The sequence below is a fragment of the Lineus longissimus genome, chromosome 1 (assembly GCF_910592395.1).
Source record: "Lineus longissimus chromosome 1, tnLinLong1.2, whole genome shotgun sequence".
NCBI classification, from domain to species: Eukaryota; Metazoa; Nemertea; class Pilidiophora; order Heteronemertea; family Lineidae; genus Lineus; species Lineus longissimus.
In genome coordinates, this window is record NC_088308.1 from 17,511,261 (window position 1) to 17,533,303 (window position 22,043).

At 40.6% G+C, this 22,043-nt stretch overlaps 5 protein-coding genes across 8 annotated transcripts; 3 read left to right on the forward strand and 2 right to left on the reverse strand.

Moving 5' to 3' along the window:
* The first annotated feature begins 14 nt into the window (after window positions 1–14).
* On the forward strand, window positions 15–2,620 carry LOC135489334 (glutamate formimidoyltransferase-like). 2 transcript variants are annotated; one of them, XM_064774656.1, is made up of 6 exons: window positions 15–84; window positions 310–448; window positions 761–871; window positions 1,368–1,523; window positions 1,748–1,942; window positions 2,101–2,620. In XM_064774656.1, the coding sequence occupies exons 2-6, from the start codon at window positions 337–339 to the stop codon at window positions 2,526–2,528; spliced, it is 1,002 nt and encodes a 333-aa protein (XP_064630726.1). In that variant the 5' UTR covers window positions 15–84; window positions 310–336; the 3' UTR covers window positions 2,529–2,620. The 2 variants fall into 2 exon arrangements, with proteins under 2 accessions (XP_064630726.1, XP_064630718.1); XM_064774648.1 differs by having other exon boundaries at window positions 26–63.
* Window positions 2,621–2,622: 2 nt separating this feature from the next.
* On the reverse strand, window positions 2,623–8,928 carry LOC135489319 (tRNA-dihydrouridine(16/17) synthase [NAD(P)(+)]-like). Of its 2 annotated transcripts, none has more exons than XM_064774637.1 (12): window positions 8,775–8,928; window positions 7,647–7,892; window positions 7,196–7,355; window positions 6,697–6,809; window positions 6,363–6,445; window positions 5,932–6,035; window positions 5,302–5,446; window positions 4,969–5,065; window positions 4,559–4,650; window positions 4,103–4,307; window positions 3,585–3,660; window positions 2,623–3,151 (listed from the first exon to the last, which is right to left on the reverse strand). In XM_064774637.1, the coding sequence occupies exons 2-12, from the start codon at window positions 7,884–7,886 to the stop codon at window positions 2,973–2,975; spliced, it is 1,494 nt and encodes a 497-aa protein (XP_064630707.1). In that variant the 5' UTR covers window positions 7,887–7,892; window positions 8,775–8,928; the 3' UTR covers window positions 2,623–2,972. The 2 variants fall into 2 exon arrangements, with proteins under 2 accessions (XP_064630707.1, XP_064630699.1); XM_064774629.1 differs by lacking the exon at window positions 8,775–8,928 and adding an exon at window positions 8,639–8,751 and having other exon boundaries at window positions 2,624–3,151.
* A 91-nt stretch (window positions 8,929–9,019) lies between these two features.
* Window positions 9,020–11,834, forward strand: LOC135491980 (guided entry of tail-anchored proteins factor CAMLG-like). 2 transcript variants are annotated; one of them, XM_064778123.1, is made up of 4 exons: window positions 9,020–9,115; window positions 9,708–10,192; window positions 10,651–10,716; window positions 11,184–11,834. In XM_064778123.1, the coding sequence occupies exons 1-4, from the start codon at window positions 9,025–9,027 to the stop codon at window positions 11,373–11,375; spliced, it is 834 nt and encodes a 277-aa protein (XP_064634193.1). In that variant the 5' UTR covers window positions 9,020–9,024; the 3' UTR covers window positions 11,376–11,834. The 2 variants fall into 2 exon arrangements, with proteins under 2 accessions (XP_064634193.1, XP_064634104.1); XM_064778034.1 differs by having other exon boundaries at window positions 9,020–9,136; window positions 11,184–11,833.
* Window positions 11,835–14,171: 2,337 nt separating this feature from the next.
* LOC135492071 (transcription factor A, mitochondrial-like) lies at window positions 14,172–17,060 on the reverse strand. The gene is made up of 7 exons (XM_064778260.1): window positions 16,948–17,060; window positions 16,363–16,502; window positions 15,905–15,978; window positions 15,497–15,625; window positions 15,183–15,284; window positions 14,927–14,983; window positions 14,172–14,656 (listed from the first exon to the last, which is right to left on the reverse strand). The coding sequence occupies exons 1-7, from the start codon at window positions 17,052–17,054 to the stop codon at window positions 14,495–14,497; spliced, it is 771 nt and encodes a 256-aa protein (XP_064634330.1). The 5' UTR covers window positions 17,055–17,060; the 3' UTR covers window positions 14,172–14,494.
* A 294-nt stretch (window positions 17,061–17,354) lies between these two features.
* LOC135492137 (solute carrier family 25 member 16-like) lies at window positions 17,355–21,735 on the forward strand. The gene is made up of 8 exons (XM_064778386.1): window positions 17,355–17,441; window positions 18,059–18,151; window positions 18,514–18,647; window positions 18,895–18,958; window positions 19,143–19,331; window positions 19,565–19,718; window positions 19,991–20,059; window positions 20,533–21,735. Exons 1-8 carry the CDS (start codon window positions 17,372–17,374, stop codon window positions 20,702–20,704), a joined length of 945 nt encoding a protein of 314 aa, XP_064634456.1. The 5' UTR covers window positions 17,355–17,371; the 3' UTR covers window positions 20,705–21,735.
* Window positions 21,736–22,043: the final 308 nt, after the last annotated feature.

Genomic DNA, 22,043 nt, shown 5'->3' on the forward strand with positions numbered 1-22,043 from the left:
AGAAGAATGTGACACTACTCCTTAACCCAGGAAATGGGGTCACTGAGTTCATTTCACAACATTGTATACCTTTATTAGCCATTGGTATTCAGCTTGGGCCTTTATTCCTTTCCATCGTGGTCTAAATTTCCTTGATTAATTTGCCTCCGCCAGAGACAATAGAACAACCTGTCCCTCATCCTCAGGAAATCAGGGGTCCTCCCCCTAGCTGCATGAGTGCGGTTCGCTTCTCCGGCCCTGCACACAATGAATTGTGTCCCCTGGACCGAGGGTGATTTTGTTCAAAAAATTTAAAAATCCTTCTTTCAGATTGTGGATCCAGCTGATGATGTGACAATGGCCAAGCGACTGGTGGCGTGTCTGCTGAACATCTCTGAAGCTCGGAATCGCCATCTAGTGGAGGAGGTGGCAATGGCAGCTATCGCATCGAACAAAACAAATCAGAACTGTAAGAATTCAATTGGGAATGCAGTTGATGTCACTGACCTCTTTTACTGGTATTGAAATACATTGGCAGTGACCCTTTATTCCTGGGACACCAAGCTCGCATTGGCGGGCCTATTTTGTACTTGTGTTCTATCTGGCCAGATAACTAGTGTTGCAGAAATATTGTCTATCTCACACTTAATGCTTATATGTGGAATACAGACTACAAATTTGACATCCTAGCTCCTGCCCATAGTCCTATAATTTAAGTGATCTATAATAAACTCCTGGTAAAGCATTACAATAACTTCATCAACTGACTTTCTCATTTCAGCCAGTAGCAACGACCCTAATCTACCAATCAAGTCATCAGTCCTCAACATATTCTCAGACTACGACTACAATAGATCAGTCATCACAATTGCAGCTTCAGTAGAAAACATTGGTAAGCATCAGAATTAAGCAAGTCGAAGTTGCTTCAGGTGGCTGTGCCCTGTTTGTAGTCAGTTGATCGTCACCTGTTGCTTCCTGTCTACCCTCACCGAAAGGCAGTGCACTGAAAATGACTGCATCACACTGCTTTTGACTGAAACCCCCACTGCATATGACTGTCTTAGGCATATCATTTTTTCTTAATGTTTTAAAACCACTGATTTTGACTGAAAGACCACTGCAAAGCACTGCCACTTGCATATCATTATGAACGACGTATTTCAAAAACACTGCCTATGACTGAAAGACCACTGATTTCCACTTCTCCAACTCTGATCGAAACCCGTGGCATTTTCAACATGACTGAAAACCACTGCTTTATGACTGTTGAGATTAAGACTTAGTTGGGTGATGTTGTCAGTCTGGGAGGTGAAGGTATATGTTCCACTTTGTTGTTGATTTGGCCTGCAGATTGTAAGCTTACTTAAGTTTTTAATTCTATCCCTTAGCTGCCAGCGTCCATGATGCATGTGTCAAAGCGTACAGTCTTATTGACTTGAGTCGTCATGATGGAGGTCATCCAAGGCTGGGAGCTGTGGACTTGGTTCCACTACACCCCATATCGGCTGATGTCACTTTGGAGGAATGTGGTCAAGTGGCTAAAGGTAATTCACAAACAAGGATGTTCACTGCACAATGAAAGCTGTGAAAGCCAAAAGGGATGTCATGTCAAATAAGCAATTTATTAGGAGGTCCTTTTACTTGAGACACAGCAGATATTGTCACAATCAGGCTCTGAGGATTGACATAAAGCTGGATAAGTCAGTAATGTCCTCATTGTTGTGAAATATCTTGTAGAATATGATATTTCCTTTTCTTGTTGCTTCAGATCTTGCATCGAAACTGGCAAGGGATGTCCCTGGGAGTGCCTTCTTTCTCTTTGGTCATGCTGATGTACCAGAATGTCGTGGTCTGGTCAGACGGAGGAAGGACGTCAAGTGGTTTGATGGCAAGTACGACATGGACTACAGTCGGCTGAAACAAGATGTTGGTCCAATCCCTGGACCAAGATATGGCATGACAGGTATGGACATGATGAAGATCAATGAAGGAACAAAAAGAGTATTAAGAGCATGTCATGATCACTAGCTCCTCTTGATCTGTAGAATGGTTGGAGATTAAAAAAAAATCATATTTTGTGGAAATTCTTGGATTAGATATGGTTTCTCTCATTCATTTCAGGAGTTGGCAGCATTCCCTACGTTATGAACTGCAATGTCACCATTGCATCAAACGACCTGGACTTCGGCAAAGCAATTGCTCAAGCCATACGGGCAACGACCGAGGGTGGTTTACCAGGAGTCCAGTCAATGGCATTTCATCATGAAGGAAACATAGAAATAGCTTGTAACGTGGAGAGTATTTACAGAGACGACAGGGACAATTTTGACGTTAGTGACTTGGTATGCTCCTTTGGGAAGTTTCATCATGTGCCTTCTCATGTGTTACAAAGGAGAGTGCAGACAATGGCAGGTGCTCGGGGCATAGATGTGGTGGGTTCATCCACCATTATCGGATTTACACCCGAAGTGGCTAATCGGGTGGCGATGGAGGCATTGGCAAATGGGATCCAGGAGTTCTGGAGGACCAGGAAAGAGAGAATGATGTAGTTACACCAATACATTTAAAATATAAGACGAGAAAAATTGTTTATAAGTGATATTGATTTTAATACAAATAAATATAAGTGGATAGCAGCTAAAACATGATCTTTTTCCACATTTATTCATTTACAGAGAGTGCAGCACACAAGGATGTACCTTCTCCCAATTGCAAAAATTCTTTGTCGTTCTTGTACCCTTGCAATAAAAAACATTGACTTTCGCATATATATCAATAATAATCATTTTATAATTTGAGATGTTACGTCAAGCTTTCTACAGAATAGAAATTAGAATAATTATCACACTTGCTAGTCATAAAAATAGATAAAACCTTATGCAAAACAGAAATAAAATCAAAAGAGCCCTGTTACGAATTGTCCCTTTAAAATCACTATGGTCAAAAGTTATAAGCTGGTAGTGGTACACGAGCCCTCAATGGGCCCCATTTCATTATCTGCAATCGTCCGTGATCAGTTCTGAATTAGTTGTTACTTGATTGACATTCATTGTTACTTCATCGTTAGTTAGGGTCTTCCTCTGCTCAGTGATATCACATTTTTGATCATTTTCCTCTGAATTTACAGAACGTCGATTGATTTTGTCAAGCTCACGTCTGGACTTTTTGTGACCTAGAATAGATATAAACAAAGAATACTCAGATACATATTGCCTTTGAAAATTATGCTAGTTTGCGACCTTTGTGCCAACACAAAAGTGTCCAGCACAAGTTTAGTTCACCTTTCCCATCGTAAGAAAAAACAGTTGATATTCTGGCCGCCTGCGGACATGGAATTTTGTAATCAGAATAGGATGCTCTGTCAACTCTGTTTCAAAGTGCATGGTTTAGTATTATCTAAGGATGGGACGGTTGGGTAATCTACGTTAATGTAATGGCCAAGTTCTTTCCAAATCGGGCCAATTTCAGGAGAGCTTTGATTAATGTATTTTAGGAACAATACAAACGTCTGCTGTGGGAGGATGTTGTTCTCTTGTGGGAACCTCAGTTATAGAGCATTGTAATTATGTGGACCTTTCCTACAACGTGAAAAACTGCAAGCTTACCCAAACACACTATACTACTTTCCGCTGTCGTCTTCTTGCAGCAAGCTCTACACAATCCATGTTGACAATTTTTACCCTGAAATTTTGACAAGATACTTTCATGCATGCAAAACTGAACAGGACTGGAAGTTGTCGATTTCTAATGCAACAGACACAATCTGGTGACGTCTTCACGGAGCAGCTCACAACTTTTCCAGACGCTCAAATTTTTTCATGCAATACCTACATTTAGGTCCTAGAGACCCATGTAAAGAGTGTCGGTGTTCATAAGTCTTGTCATAGTCACGTTTTTTAATTGTGTTTTTAAAGCAGCTATTCAGTACCAAACAGGATTATTACGTTTCATTTATAACCTCAGTATTGGCCTCGTGGCCGAAACTTTGGCCCTTTGCCACGAGTGGTTGTCTGTAACGCCAACCAGATATGACTGACAAAAATGCTGGTCCCAGACATCTGTTATAACTACATGACCCTATATATTTTGGTAGGAAGAAGACACTATGGCTTATTTTACTTACAGAGGGATTGTGGCAGACCTCAACAGCACAAATCTCATATTCTCGTTTCGGCTGACCAATCTTCAAATACGGATTCTTTTTCAGACGTTTGATTTGATTCCGAGAAAGTTTGACACCGTTTACATAAACTTCTTCTTTAGGTTTTGAATCGTCCTCGCGTTGGCGCTTTTGACTTTCAGCTTGACGTCTTTCCAACTCTTCAGGGCTACATGAAATTGAGGGATATGCTAGTCATCTATCATGTAAGAATGACAGAAGGCACTGAGGCTAGCCAGTTGCAAGTCCGCAAAATAAAATGCCCGCAAGTATTTGGTGGTTTACAGTTTTCGGTGGTAGACATTTCAGTGTGAACAGGCTACAAGCGCTATACAAGTTCAGTCAAAATACAGCTTGGTGATCAAAAGCAGCTATTCTACCAGTAGTTCTTTTATAGAATTCAGCCATTCAATAACATACCTTGGCCTCACATATGGTTGACATATCCAATATGGATGGGGCAAATCGTCATCACAGACCAATCGACTATTCTTAAACTCTTCCTCCAATTCCTGCAGAGATGAAAATGCTAGATTTCAGACTTACCTAGCGAGTGCTTTTGACCAAGTGGTATTTCAAGAGATAGGGTATTTTCAAGGGGGGGGGGGGGGCGTAAATCATATAGAGGTGTAACTGTATCTGGGATTGAACCCAGTGCTATGGGTGTGAGAGGCGTTGTTGACGATATACAATACAACATCAGTCTCACAACTTTGAGAGCCAATCAAGCTTGTGGCACCAATTGTACATAGAAAACTGTGCGGCAAGTTTTATGTGCAGTTTCTTACTATTTACCACGAAACGATCAATAATCAATTTCAAACACCCACCAGTGTTTTCTGTTTGATGATCTCTATGACCTTCAAACATTGGTCTACATTCTTGGCTTGGTTGAGTTGTTCTCGGATATCCGTGTGGCGATGAAAGCTGAAAGCGACACCAGCTGCATGAACATTGGAGCAGATTATCATTAACAGAAACATGTACAAAAGAAGCTCTCCAAGAGAGTAATACTTTCCATCAAAATTTGATGCTTGACAGAATGTGCATGACCTTCATGTTGGTGAAGGCATTTCCAGTTCAAGGGCCAACTATCCACCAAATGATTTTCTAATTCTACTACAAGAAAGAAGCAGTCATTGGCCTTCCCACCTGTTACTTACAAATGTATGAGCAGTTTGAAAAGGTGACCTCTGTAGTAGCTCAATGGACTTGGGTACTCCTTCACTAATGTCAGGTACTCTTCAGCTATTTGCCAGCAAGGTGGCTGCACACCTTCAAACAATGCAGGGTTCTGGAGATTCCCCTCTGGAATAAGATTTTAAAATGTGTTAGCTTTGATTCTTTTTGCTTAAAGGGGCAACCTGGGCGTGTGATTTACCTGGCCAGGAGGATAATGTGCCAACTTGACACCATGCGCCGCCACTGATGCGGTTCTCTGATAACGATTTTCACCAGTGTTGGAAGGCAGTTTGGGGGTCCGACTTACGAATTTCAGGGAGGTCTAAGTTTACACCTCGTTCCAGTGCATTGTTTATTGCAGTTCAAAGAGTTTTCATCAATCCTTTTTAGAGAAGTTGCGGTCCTGCTGGAAGCTGTATTGTTTAAAAACAACAACATATCTTATGCCCAATTTGGCCGATTAAGAGGGGTGTTACTTCAGTCAAAGAAGGCAACTAATGTATGCTACAATAATTAGCATCAGACACTAATAGCGAGCGATAATTTCTGATACATGTAGTATACTTAGAAACGCTTTGGCAGACAGCTGGAAGAACAAAGTATGACCTTACCAGCAGTCATTACACCATCGACACCAGTTTCTTCCAAACATTGATGCACATCATTCAAATACTGTATGTTGCCATTTGCAAACACAGGGATCTTTACTGCTTCCCTGAAAAGAAAATCAATATTATGAATATCTCTGCTAAGACAGTGTTCTCCCCAGGGAGTTGAGTGTACAGGTCTATTGTTCTAGTTGAAGTGCAATTTGTGATGTACAACTAACTAGTCAACTATCCTAGTAAGTCATAGCCCAAGCCATGAATGGCTCACCAGGCCAGAGCTTATCCTTGATTCCATTGCGTTAAGCACCTAGGAGTATCACTCACATAGAGAGCAGAGGGGGATGTTCTTTGCCAGTTGGCCTCCCAAGCAAGCCAGGTACCCATTTTTACATACTCCTGGATCGAGGGAAGTGGGGTCAGGTAGTCAAACTCACTTGACAGCTTTAATCTGTTTCCAATCAGCCAAACCAGTAAATCGACCCTTCTGTTCCTTTGTACGGCCATGGATGGTCAGAAGCTGGAGACAGAACATGAAAATAGTCCTCAGAAATGCATCTCTTAGGAAAGAAGCCAAACGTCAACAATGATTCAGACTGAGGTTGATTAAAAAACAACCTCACACTGTTGAAATCACTCAGCCAGAAACCAATCTTTGAACAAGTTAACAATCAAGAGTCTCCCATGGACATTAAGTAATGACTAATGACCGTCTAACATGGCTGTTTCAGCAGATTCAGTTCCTTCCATTTTTAAACAGCCCCTGCTCACCTGGCAACCTGCAGCTTCCAGCATCTTCGCATATTTCACTGTTTTTTCTACATCTGGGAACATTCTGATTTTACAAGTGATGGGAACAGCAAGTTCTTTGTGGCATAGGCTAACTGAAACAAAGAGGTAATACAGGTTGTTGTGTTTTCATGAATTCGACAGAGCATGATATGTCCTAGATCCCCTCCATCAGCCAGCACTATCCAACAGACTTTGCTAATCTCTTATGAATGGCTATCACCAGAGCTGTCAAGGAAGATTTGGGAATCCGACACAAATATTTCACTTTCACTAGTTTCAGGTTGGTTTTTACTGGTAAAGAGGTACACTCTTCTGTAGTTTATTATTTATTGCTTCAAGTCCAATCCAACAAATTTTCAAGGATCCTAACATTATCTCTGGCAATTCTTTCAAATATTTCTAAAAAACCGGTGAGGGGGCCAAGGGGAGCCCCCTCAAATCCACGCCTGCAATTTCATACCAATTCTTAAGTACTTACCCATGTCATGAATCAACTGCCACTCATCCTGAAGAAAAGCACCATAGTGACCTTTCTTTGCAATAATCTGCGGACAACCAAGGTTCAAATCCACTGCATCACATTGTGACTCGACCATTTTGGCAGCCTTAAGCAACGCCTCTGGTTCATTGGCACAAAACTGGAAGATGAATAGAATGAAAATGTTGATAAAGCACCCAACAAATGAGCAGCATGTGGCACCCTCTTACACTACCAAACAGTGTGACAACTATGCAATTGAAAGGCTGCACTGACAGTGGGTAGAATGTTCTGTACATTATTTTTATTCATCCAATACAGCTTTCAAACAGAAATAACTTTATGAGTGCCTGTGGCACTATAGCTTTTTCTCAAGACACTCCCCTTCTTACAGCATGAACTGAAAAAACTTGGACGGGCATAGAATAGAGAGAGCAGCTTTCGGTCATACCTGCACAATGAGGGGACGGTCTTCTTCACAGGTTGTCATCATCTCTTTTGAATAGTGTGGATCCCGACAAAATAATGCAGCATGAAACATCGGTGTGTAACACAGCTCTGCTTTGTGACGACGACTCAACAACCGCCAGGCTAACTCACTCTGATCCACCATCGGGGCGACAACATACTTAGCACAACGAAGCGTTTCCCTCCAAAAGTCGTAACCTTTCAACTTGTTGGCTTCAGACATTTTTGCCTGCAAAAACAGAACATTAGGGTTAGAAAACATTTTTAAATACCAGCAAGTACAGAGCTTCACTGACTGTGAGTGTGACAGCATAGGTTGGCTCATGGTTATCCAGTTGTCTCTTAATACATTGTATAACCACACAATATATTGATATATATATGCATGTCCTATACTGACCATCAGCACTCAACTCAATATTTTATTAACTCAGAGTCAGGACAGCCATGCAAAGACACTATGACTTCATTGACTTAGGAAGGCAGACGTCAGATAACGAACATTGTTCCACATTTCGCAATGGGTGGCGATGTCATCTTCGCTTCACGTTATAATTATAGTGACATCATCAAAGTCCCCAATTCGCTAAAATCGAGATTCTGGAGTCACTGTCCCAACGTCATTAGGATAACCAGGGTTGAACATAACCTAACGTCACCTATTTCTAAGTTTGCTGATGATTGTGGCAGTGGGGTGACATGACGACGTCACTAATCGCTCTCTTTCTGTGTCTGCGACGCCATCGTTATTTTCGGCCGGGATGCCAGCGACGGCAGATTTGGACCTCTAATTTTTCCAAACAACAGAGGCGGGTCAAATTACCTGCCAGAGCTGCCAATCTAACCACCCTTCCCACCCCATGCCACGTACCCGCAGGCACAGGCTGCAGGTGCCGCTGTGAGGTGCCCGGCCGGCTCGGGGTGATGGCAGATCGATGGTGTGAGGGTTGGAAAATATCTACAACTTCAACTTACGATGGGATAAATCTAGAGCAAAAATGAAGGAAAAGCTGGCAGCATCCAACACAAACAAAACTACGTTTCTTCCCTCAACTGCAGTGTAAAGTCAGTAAGCATAGGCCTATGGAGCGCTGTGAGGGAATTAACTTACTATCGACAGAGATGTGATGCAATGTGATGTAACCTGCCCGCCTGATAGCTTTGTCACGGGTTTCACACATCAGTTATCAGCTACTGTCTTACACAAACTCTTTGCCTGTCAAAAGAATTTTCCAATAAGTTCGTTTTCACTTTGCATTCCCACCCTAAGCCAAGCCATAAGCCATCCAAATAACCCAAATTGGTAAAATCTATTAGTTAAGTCTGGTCCAGTCTCGTTCCTAGCCGCCCTGACTTGCAAGATGGCGGATTTTGCAAGTCGAAGAGCTGCTCGGCGCAAAAGAATATTGGAAAATTCTGATGATCGAATGAAAAAATTGCTTGGAACATATGGTAAAGAAAAGCAAGATGAAGGTAGATACTGTAGATCTCAAAATTTGCACAATCAAGCAGATATTTATCTTTGAAACAATGGCCGGGGCTAAAGACTAGCCTAGATAGAGTAGGTCCTGGCCCCTATAGTCTAAGTTCATGAAGTTAGGCCGAGGTCTATTAAATATTGGCCTACCCCCGCCCTAGCTGCTCACAATGACAATGCTCAACACTTTACCATTAGCCTCATCATATTGAGGGCTGTAAGACATGTGGTCACACAGGCGGCTGTAAAGGATTCCGTTTTTACCCTGGACTTCTAGTTTAAGTTCGAGTGACTATAGTATTTTGTTACACGCCAACACGGTCCACCAAGTAGGGTAACGTAACGTCGGACGATATGATTATCATAATGATATCACCACGTCTGTTCTGGATGAGTCTTTATTCAGGGTCCAATCCAAATATAGACTTGTCCAGAACTGACGTTAGTGGGTGGTCACTATTGCACCTCATTGAAAATTCATAAAATACTGTTAGTGTTTGAAATGCCAATGGTGCAACACGGTGACCGATCTTATCCTTGAAACTAAAGAAAACTGTGCTTTTTTAGGTCACACGGAACAACCAGATGCCGATCCACCACCTTGGAAAGAACCAGCTAAAGAAAATACTCCATCATCAGACACACCATCAAATGATGCCGCACCATCAAATGATGCCAGTGCATTTTCATTGCTTCCTGAATCTGATCAAGCCGCAGCAACAAACGGCAATCATGATGGTTCTGGTGAGACAAACAGCAGTGGGCTGAGATTACGAATCAATCAGAATTCTGATTTGACGGAAACCAGACAGACTGAAAACAAACATTATCACAGGGTCGAAAACAGTGAGACAACTGCACCAGAGACAGAGCAACAGATTTTACGCACAGGGAAATATTCAAGTAGACCAACTGACGTAGACAAAACAGATGAAGCTGCAGAGATTGCTCATCAAATAGGCATTCTCAGATTGCGGGTTATATTGTTTTTCATTGCGGCTGTGATTGTGAGGCTGGTGCTTGTATCTGGACTTGGTGTACTTTACACACAGGTGAGTCAAAGTCCACATACAGGCTGTGTAGTGACGTCATTCAGGTATCTACTTGGGATGTCAATCTATGGCCTTGACCCCTGCTGACAGTGACATCACCGACAAAGTCCGCCATGTGTGGGTAATGTGGTTGACGTCCCCTCACTTCACTCCTACATGTACCATTCTTGGAGCGCCAAGGACAAAGTGCGCCACGGGTCAATAACATCTCTTACCATGATGACACCATCACGCATCATGTCTCTAGAGGGCCCTGTTTTCAGTTAAACCATTTCCTGTAACCATTTTGTAAATAGTGTTTGGTGAATTTACTTTAAAAAATTTTTGGATCAGAGCTGTGTTCTTTGATTATCATTCGTATTCATCCAAAAGTTGACTGTACCTTTGAAGACAACGTCACAACCAGTCTGCTACTGAGATAAGATCATAGTTCTGAATGGTTTATATGTTCATTTCAGTCCACAGTGTTGCCATTTATCCTGGTGGAAGCTTCTTTTCTGATGTACCTATCTTCATCTCCAGAGGTAGGTCACACTGCGCCTTTCTTTCTGTAATCTTAGGGATATTGGTATTGTGGAAGTGAGTGCCCTTGGGTAAAAAAAACTAAGTCGTGGGTTCGTACTCAGAAGAAAGACCACTGCACTGCTTCTCTCCACCAGAGTAGAGACTTCACTGCAACAGATATTCAACTGCATGGCTTATAGCATCCTCTCGCAAACAGGGCCTATAACATGACTCCTCCGTGGGATTAAGTATGTATCAAGTGAAATGGCCTGGTACATGTATGTCAGGATGGGCTTATAGTGGTTTAACACTACTGGCTACCACAACTCTACCTCTGGCGGAAGACCAGGTCACTAGGCCAATAAACCATTTGTTGTCACAAATTAAGACAAGTGTGGCCAGAGGATTCTCATCCATGATTACCTTTTCGATTAGTTCTGATTGAGTATATTGTTATAATAATGATATGTGTTGAATTCTTTTTCAGGGAATATTAAATTCATGTGGCCAACCTGGAGGCAGCTTACTGACATCAGCGCTGATGTTGTCTGGGATACGACCACAAGTGATCACGTCCTATACAAACATTTCTACAACATTCTCAATGTGTTTTGAAGACTTTGCAGTATATTTCTTTTCATTTGTCATGACACACTGGCTGATACGGTGTTTTGAATGAAAAAAGCAATAATAATGTTTTCTTAAAGATGGCAGCGCTCCCAGAGAGTTGGTGATCTCATACATGTATGTGTATTGGTCGCTGGGGGCCAGTGTGCCATCACATCAGCGCTGTGTGCTTGCCCTGTGTTGTCAAAACGAGATATTGTTTGTGCTGATAGCTCCCTGGTGCCATACTGTATAGTGTATGGAGTATAGTGTGAATTACACTGCGACACAACACGTATATCATCAGAATGATTTTAGAAATCGGTTTTGGGAATTATGTTGACAACTTCAAACTGGCAGTGGGTGATAGTGTGGAATAGTCTTCAGCTCGTTGAGATGGGGTTGCAGATGGGGGAGGGGGTTTCTACTGGTGACATTAGTTTAGATTGTCATGTATTCGCTAGACTAGAGGACCAAATCTTAATATAAGCACTTGTTAGTCTGTCTAAATTGTTTTCAATAAAATAATAGATCTAAGAGAATAAAAGTGAAAGCTTTGTCTATTCATTCTCCATGACCTGAATATTTGTTGCTTATAAGATTGGAAGACAGGCTTTCATTTACATTTAAATAGCATGTGAGAGCACCACTTCCACACATGGACTGTTTGAAGACACAAAAAACTCTACTTGATATCGGTACATGAGCCTTTGAGCAACAGGAGAGTCGAACTTTAGAAAACAGGAATTTAAAAATTCCTTGACAGCACCAGTTTCCCAGCCCCACTCTTGATCAATTGTGTGCAGCTGTGAAGAGTTGTGTCCCTTCCATCCTTTGTTCACTGTGTTGGCCAATACTGTATGCCTACCACAGGTCTTTGATAGTTTGGTTTGACAACCCCTATTCTTGGCATTTTGAGGTCTTTGAAAGAAAGTTAATGGTATTGTCAGTCCACAAGCTTTTATATAGTGGATGCAAACAATAAGAAAGCGGACTTGTCAGACTGAACTATGGATGATTCAGGTAAAGTTTGCAACAAAGGTCGAGACGGCTCCCATTCCCCAAGGAGGATACCGCGGTGACGTCATATCACGTGATCCCGACCCATATTAGTGATCGCTATGGCCAATCAGATTCAGTCTACTGACAGCGCCAGCACTGAACACATCTCCACGTCTCACTGTCTGGTGCGCTCCTGTACACAAAAACACCAATAGACATGAAATATTGCAATACCTAGTATGGATTCTTCCTGTGTAGAATGAAATTTACAGAGCAGATTAACTTCCACGAATAAAAAAGACGTTTGGCGCGGCCAAAGTGCGGAAATAATGGGAAATAATGTCTCCGCTAAAATACACTACGAAATACACTAGGCAATGCACTACGCGATACACGGTAGAGATGCAGTTGAGTTTGTTATTGTTTTGACTTAGAAGCCCGCCCATATCATAATATATTCATGTATTCATGAAGTATGAACTCATTTCTGTCCCATACAACTCTAAGAACAGTCAATTTCTCCTTAAATCATCACCGAAACCGCGATATCCGCAGGAAGATTTCGTTCTAGTGTCCGAAAATGCATGATCTTACAGGGGCGCTAACTCGACAAATAGAGGGGATCTATGGGGATCTATGCGAGTTTTAGGTATTACAGGTCTCGAACTTGTAAAATCTGTAAACATGCCTCCAAATCCCATTATGATAATGAAGAGATTGCCCCATATCTGGGAGACTGTTTTGAAACCATCGCTAATTTTGGAAGATCGGTGCCGGCTATTTGGTTTAAAAAACCCTATTTTTCCCCATCAAAACAGCACTTTTCATTATTCAAATGATAGCTTATTGTCTGAAGATTTATTTCATAGCAGAAAAGTACTAATAACTCTGATTTGATGCGAAAAATCTAACTTTTTTGATGACTTGATTTTCCCTTGGCCGTGGATCGAGTTTGTTTACAATATGCAGCGCCATCTTGGAAAAGCCGTGACGTCACCGCGGTATCCTCCTTGCCCATTCCCCAAATTACGTTGCAGGAAGACCTCTCGAGGACAATATCTTTAGAATCCAAAGCAAACCTATCTGGTATCTACTAGTAAACCATCGCAATGCTATACATGTACTTGGTTGCCTATTAAACTCGGGGACTAACAAATGCGAAGACAATGATAGTAGACAATATTTTTATATGATTTTTATTACAAATTTTTTTTTTCATGATCGTTTGATTCTTAAATGTAAGCCTTATATGTAAAGGTGATGGATGACCTGGCCAGAACAAAAGCATAACTTTCTTCTTTAGTTGTTCAACTCGTGAACTGTTAACCATGAAATTTTTATGAGCATTCTATTTTTGAGATTCACGAGAATGCAAATTTAAAGAGAGCAAAAGTTTTAACTGTCCTGCATAAACCATTTATGTTTTGCAAAAATTTCAGTTTACAGCATTAAAAGAAGGTACAACCCGAAACCTTCAAAATCGAATCCCCACCACACAAAGTCATTATAATACAACTATACCAAGGTCACATGGGCCATCACTTTGATAGGAGACTTTGCAAAAGAATGTCTTCTGTTAGAACTGGGTCTTCCATTTACCAATAATACTTCATAACAACTTTGAAGGTCATCAGACAATCAATCAATCAATACGTCAATACATACATCACCACAATTTCCCATGATTCCTTATCAGAAGAGAACAAAACTGCTGGTGTTTACTTGACAACAAGTGTAAAGGACCAAGCTGAAGGAGATAATGCCAAGCAAACACCAGCGTTACAGTGTAGTGACAAATAAGTTTTAAACAACCGCGCCCTCTAGTTATGAATGTCAATTTTTTTGATACACATAGTCAACTCTAAAGTCTTTGTGGATCCTAATTTTGAATATATATTCCCATTTAAAACATGCAAAAATGCATAATACAATAGTCTAAATGCAAACTGGCCAAGTTAGACATCCTTTATGGACTTTGAATCGGCACCGCTGTTGGCAAAAACTGGAACAAATGTTCCCGACTTTGGATCTAGTTTTATAACAGTATCCTTCAATCAACAGTATCCTTCTCGACAAATGGTTCCCACTCGCCACAAAGAGCACAATTTTCTATTCCAAATAGCAGCGTCAAAAGATCATATCATCAAAGGCGATATCCCCGAGAGTTAGTATAAAAGTTATATCCCCGGTTCAATCTCTTTTCTTAGGTTTTGTCACTTTCGGCATGGTGAGTTCATTTATAGTTGCTTTCCTGATGAATTCCAGCCTCCCACTCTTGTACATTTTCTTCTCCCAATCCTTCAGATCCTTTTGATATTGTGCTCGTTCGATAGCTGCCCTGTCTCGATACGGCTGAAACAAGCAGATTATGAATCGAATATTCTAGCATTGAAATTACAATATCGTTTGATCTAATAATTCTCATGAATAGCTGAGGTTTCACAGGTTACAGAATTAGACTGTAAAATGTAAGCCTAATGCCAACCAGCCAGTTATTTGCTGCCAATGCATTGCTAAGTTGATGGACTGTAAATCCCTTAATTTTTGCAGCCCTAAGTGTTTACAGAAAATTATCTTCAAATTTTGCGTCAATTCATTTTCAATAATAAAATCAAAACTTACCTTTTTTTCAGCCTCCACCATAGCTTTCCATAATTGAGCAAGATCCTTCATAAGTTCCTGGAATGGAAAAAGAAAATTGTCAAACAATAATTATTACTATCGGTACTAAATTCTATTTTGAAATTCGGATCAACTTTTACATTCACCCCTAGCATGCATTGTCCTTCACAGGTCGAGTTCAGGGGAGCACTGAAATGACAGCAGCCACTTGATACCCCTGAGTGTCTCTGTGGAGACATATAATGTTAAAACTAACCTGCTGAGCACTCAGGGAATGAGTAACATCAGAACTCTTCTCCTTCACAAATAAACTATAACCACTGGGAGGAGGCCTTGGTCTGCCGAGGGACTTACTCTCCTGAAAAGACAAAGTCAGTATTCCAATAAAGAAATAGTATCAAGGATATGCCATTACTGCCTTCACCTATGGAGAATGAGTTTCACTGTCTTGGCACAAAATATAATCGGAGAGAGACTAAGTGGCTGATCATCAATGACTGGAATTTGGTATGGCAGATTTCCAGCAATAATCTTTGCTGGCAAGTTCAATGGAGCAATTAGGAATGGCACCTTTTTCGTCTTTTTCTTGCTTTTCTCCACTTTTTTCTCCAAAGCTTTTTCCTTCATCAGTTGCTTAACTTTTGGAGTCATCTTGGCATCAAATTCTTCCTTTTCCTTCAGATAAGCATCTTTATAAACCTGCAATAATCCACGTAAAATCCTGTTAGGCATTGCCTGCATACATGGCCATATATCTTGCACAACACAAAATGAAAGAAATAAAGACAATCTTTATAAAGTATCATAAAAATCTGACAGTTGAGAAAATCTTTCATTTTGGTCCTAGGATGAAAAATGAATGACACTTAAGGTGTTTGTTGCTCAAGGGATAACAACCTGCTGCATAAGCTTTTATCCATAGTATTACTTTCACTTTCATTCAACTGTCAATACATTTGGTCATATCTTAGTTCTTACTTTCTTATCCTCTTCACTGAGAGACTTCCACATGCCACCCGCAATTTTGGACAGGCCTGTCACCGTCTTGACATCTGGAATGAATTGCAAGAAACTCAAGAAGACCTACAGTGTGAGGCAATAAACACTGAATATGAACTGACAATGAAACAAATAGTTTTAAGTTCAAAACTGGTATCAAACAAACCTGCTGACAAAATCAAGATGAGATGATGTCAGCAACACGCCAACATCGACAATCAGCAATGTGATCAAGTCATTTCCTCATGAAGTCTTGCAGTTTACAGATGAAAATTTTAAAAACATTGATTTTAGACTATTTTAAACCAAGGTGATGAACCTCTTTCGATCTACTAGGTAAGGCTATTACGATTGTCAGATGCAAGTGGAGGAAATTGCTAACGATAGGTCAATTTGATAAGCTGCAAATTTTGTCGGGATTTATCGACTTCAGTTACCAGGATGTTTCTCTCTGATCTCTATTAACTTTTCCATGTAAAATCTGTTGAAGGAAGTGCTAGGTCGCTTCGGGAGCACCACATCTGAATCGCTTGATGAGGGTGAGTCATCTCCAAACTGTCTCCAATGTTGGAGGTTACTAAAAGAAATAATTAACATTATTTTTTTTAAGTTCCTATCACCTATGTTTTCTCACAGGTAAAGATTTCAAAATGAGATACAAAAACCTAACATGCAACATCTGGTCCAGGATCAGTTCCGCTTCCTAACGGTAACATCATCAACCCTCCAATGATTCAGCATATGCAATTTGCAAAGCAAATCGGCAGAGCCACAGTGCCGAAATTTAATGGAACGAAATCAGCACCTCTACAGGGTGGCCCAGAATTGTGTTCCCTCACACAATGGATACACAATAGAATTCTATTGTGCAAGGGAAAATAATTCTGGGTCACCCTGTAGCATACATTGTGAATCGTACTAGGAATGCCTGGGCTATACAGAACTACTAAGTCAAACTCAATAGAAACTCTCACAATAAAAAAAGACAAGGGCTATCTTTGACATATTTGAACTTTATGTACTTATAGTAGCTTGTGCAAACCGGAACTTTGTTATGACAACAGCCTAACACTCGCCCAGAAGCGATTTTATTAAGGTTTAGGACCGCCAAAACTACACGTGCAGCCATTTTGAAAAGGGCGCCATCTATGGCAAGTGGCCAAGTTTCTATGGAGAGCAAATTCTTCAAAATTATAAAAAGTATGCATTGGTTCAAATTTTATTGAAGATACTGCTAACACAACCAATATGTTGTCAGGAATTCGTTGTTGAGGCATTAAACAATGTATCGCCTCTATTTACAGAGTTAAAATCAGTACAATGATACTGTTAAATGACTTACAAACAAACATTTTGAACAAGCTGTAAACTTGTCAAACTATCTGAGGGCGAGGTTGGGTGATTGATCGAGTAGATGTGTCTGATCCACGAGCATGTTGAGTGAACATGGCTGAAGCCAACCTGCAATCTACTAAAAACCCGTATTTACACATAGCTAAAACGTTTCTTGCTGGTGGTGAGTGAGTCTAAACGTTGTTTATGATCCAGTGATTCAGAGCAATACCCTTTCCCTACCCATGGGTAGATGTGAAGTGAGGTCGAAAGACGGTTTTCAGGGCTTTGTGCAAAGCCAAAACAAAAAGGCGAAAAGCCAAAGAATATATAGCAGGCCCTAGCCTATAGGCCTATGACCTTGTGACTTGTCCTTGTTTTATAATTTTTCCAAATAAGTCCGTTCATGAGTTAGATACGAGGCCTATGCTTTTATGCTTGTTTCCCAGGACAGTGGAATGACATGGGGTCAGGGAAAACGCATCCTCCAATACTAGAGTGAGAGTCACAGTGAGTCTCATGCTCCGCCCCTCACACATGCGATGCATTACGGTATTGTGCATAAGCTCGGTCATTTGTGGCAAGTGTTGTGCTGAAGTTCAGAATGGGAAAGGCGTGAAAATATTTTGTGTTAAAAAGTACAGCCGATGTTCTCCTCAGTGGTATTTAGCAATTCAAAGTAGAGAAATGCAGTACCTCACGTCGACAGGCTCAGATAGAAGAAGGGACAGTTTGCTCCTTTTGTGTTCTTAATCTACCTTAAGATAATTACGTTTCTCTCCCTTTTTCCTAAACTTACAGGCGTTGCAGGATGTTGTGCCAAGACAGCAATTGCCCCTCTAGATCGTGTGAAAATCCTGCTGCAGGCTCACAAAGTTCATTACAACAACCTAGGTATGCGAGTTGCACTTCAAGCTGAGGCTATCAGGCTAGTAGATGGTCTCTTGTGTGCAAAACCCATAAATGTTCATATGCCTTTTATTTCTATTACCCGGTAGTCGAATCCTGACTTGCGAGTTTGATTGATGCTGATAATTGACTCTAATCCCTAGTCGTGGAATCTTGACTTCGTAGTCTTATCCCAAGTCTTATCCTGAGTTTTCAGTCTGATCCCAAGTCAAATCCTTTTTTCCTCATCATTCCAAGCTTTTGAAGACCCTTGAAGGTTCAGTTTGGAATGCCTGACAGGGAAGAGATGCCAAAAGATTTCTTGAAGAAAAGATGACATGAATGATAGGTTTATTTCATTTCTATAGGTGTCATGTCCACATTGACCCAGGTGGTGAAAATTGAAGGCTTCCTTGGTCTTTATAAAGGAAATGGAGCACAGATGGTGCGAATCTTCCCCTACTCTGCTGTGCAGTTTGTAGCTTATGAACAATATAGAAAGGTGAGATATTGTGAAAATACAAGTGCATGTGACTGGCTTCAGTATTCCAAGAATTTACCAGGAGGACTCCCTAAGACCTTGCATATTCTGCACCCTCAGTTTTAAGGAGAGTGTGAGCATGTGTTTCTTGGATTTGGTAATGGTATTCCTCTTTATCTTGATGAACAAAGTTAATTGTACATGTATTGTCACCTGTTCAAAAAAGTTAAGCAAATTGCAACATAAAAATGTGTATGGTTTATTCCAGGTGCTAAGACATACTTTAGGATTCCAGTCAACTGCCAGCAAGTTAGCTGAAGGATCTCTAGCAGGTAATGATTAAATAAATCACCTATCCCAACATGGAACATGGTGTGTTGTCCTGGATGCTCATGCCCCCCCCCTCGGGGGTTCTGTGTGAACTGGTTGGCAATGGGCAGTTTGATCAGCAATGTTTTAAAACTTTATAAACTGTGATGCTCCCACTCCATCAAACATAATTTGTTTACCTTTAAGGCATGACAGCTGTGATAACCACATACCCTCTGGATGTTGTCAGGGCAAGACTAGCCTTCCAGAGCCTAGGTGAAATACAATACAGAGGAATCGTCCATACATTGAATAGAATATTAACCAAGGAGGGTGGGTTAAAGGGAATGTACCGCGGTATCACGCCAACATTGCTCGGGATGATTCCGTATGCAGGTAAGATAATTTGGTGACATTCTGTAAAAACTTGATCAATAGTCTCTGGCGTCCCTAGTTTTTGTTTAGGAAATAACACCATATCTTTGTTATATATGTTGCCTGTGAACTGATTTTGTGAACTGATCTACATGTAAGTGCAAAAATCTCACAAAATAGATTCTGAGAAATGTTTTACTTTCATACGTAGCTATTACTGTTTGAACTGTTTTATATCATTTCTTTTTGTTTAGGTATTTCATTTTATGTGTTTGAAGTATTGAAGAAATTTTGTCTGAAAAGCTTCCCAAATGTAACTGGTACACCATATGCTGATGGTTTGACACTGACGATGCCTGCCAAGCTGTTTTGTGGAGCCCTGGCTGGGGCTATGGCTCAAACTGTTTCGTAAGTAAATAGACTGACACTGTAATCAAATGTGATAGAATATGAATTTTCCTGCCTTTTTGGGTGTCAGTGAGATGGATGTCGTACACTGGACATCACTTGACCTTGACCTTGGGAAGACAAAGCAGTGACCACCGGTACACCTTAGGTAAAACCTCGATTTTTGAGCCCAACATAATTTGAACGGGCATTGATAAGTGCACCATGATCATATCATACTTAGTTTATTTTGTACTGTAAGATCTTACCCAACTGTAACTATTTATTTACAGATATCCTCTTGACGTGGCAAGGAGAAACATGCAACTTTCAACGTTACTTCCAAATGCCGAAAAATACTCGTAAGTAGGTTTATATGCATCTTTTGGGGGCCAAAATCCAAGTAATGCTTGTATTAAGTCTGCGTGACAAGTAGAACTTGTGTGAAAGTGCTGTCAGTGATCGAAAACCGTTTTGACATCATTAAGTTGCTGTTGTTCGTAAAGACAATGAATCTTGTTTGTGTTTGATTTAATGCCTGAGAAGAATGAGAAAGTTTACAGGGAGAGAGAACTCTAAAATCAAACTGGGTAGTTTTGCTCGTCCGCTGGGCAGTTGGAACCAACCAGGCAGAAACTCTGATATAGAACCTTGCCAAAGACTGAGCACTCCGGCCATACAACACTGCACACAGTGCCATGCATATCCAGCTGAAATGCCTTAACAAACTATTTGAAGGCTGAATGCTGAAGAAAAAGAGGATACTGAGCTAAATAAAATCTAAACTTGCTAGTATGACTTGAGAGTTATATTTTGACTGCCTTTTCTATTTTAGGAGCTGTTATCAAACCTTAAGGACAATCTACATGGAACATGGGATCTATAAAGGTTTATATAGAGGACTGACAGTCAACTATATGCGAGTACCACCAATGGTGGCTGTGTCTTTCACAGTATACGAAACAATGCGTCAGTTGTTACACATGGACGTCAGTGTGGATCGGTGATACATGGACCAATCAGACTCTGAAATATTCCAGTTATACTACCAATGCAAAGACCTGTGACTTACTGTGTGACCAACTATTTACTAGCAATGCAAAGACCAGTGACTTACACTAAAACCAGCTGGTCACAGTTCTTTGCATTTTTGGAAAGCAGCTTGTATAATAAGCAACTCACCTGCTAAATTTTGTTCCAAGTGTCCACCGTAAAGCGGTCTCAAAATGGTCTCTTTCAACTTTTGTGAGGGTTTTAAATGGCCAGCAATTACTTCCCAGTATCGATGACTTGCTTGACGTAATGGCAGATGACGTCAAGAACAGAGCCCTGTCGCTTGTCACAAGCAATGTGGCTGTATTGCATTTTCTGCCATTACGTTATGCAAGTCATCTATACATTGAAGGCAAGGACTACTTAAAAAAGTTTGGGGTTAGCAGTCTTAAGAAAATTGTGTTTTGCTTTGTGCTATACATTATTTTGATGTGATGATATTTCTTCAACATACAGTATACCAAGGGCATGAAAACTGGTAATCATATAAAAAAATTTCATTCAATTAATTGGCATCTTCACTTGAATCCGAAAATTTCAGCAGCAAACCGCGATAATTAGTCCACCCCTAATGAGTAGTACATGTATTATCAAAATCTTGATGACTTGAGTTTTTCGAGTTACATCCATAAATGACACATTTTCCTCTGTGAACTTGAGCTGCACTGATTAGATGAAGGGCCACCAGCTTTTTGTGATGTACATGTTTTTTGGTTCAGTCAGGAATGCACATCTGGGAGGTGTGCTTAACTGCCTCAAAACGTCATCTTCTTTGTAGTAGGAAGAGGATGTGTTTTACGGAAAGTCACAACTCTGACTGCTGTGAATCTAGGGTTGTTGCAATTTTTGCTGACCTAAATAGTGTCATTGTTGTAAAGCCACTGTTATTAAATGAACAATTGTTTTATAAGTGAACTAATAATTTTTTTGTTTTGAAAATGTTGAATGTGTAAATATTTACAAATTAAAGTTAAGAATACATGAATACATTGGCTTTCTTCTGGTTGTTCTAAGGACATGTCACAATATTTACATCCAGAGACGAGAGATTGCTGCTGGATGATATCGGGTGTCAGGATGATGGATATCAGATGATGTTATGACACAGGGAACGACTGTAAACTGCAAATATTTTGAGTTTCCAATAGACGCAAGTCCAGCCGAATCAGTAGATGCCTGGGTACCCCTAAAAGGTACCCAGGACCAATTTGGGTACCCCTAAAAGTAACCCAGTTTGAAATCCGCGCACTTCTGAAACCTGCCGACGAGGTTCTTGAAAACGGTACTTTAGCG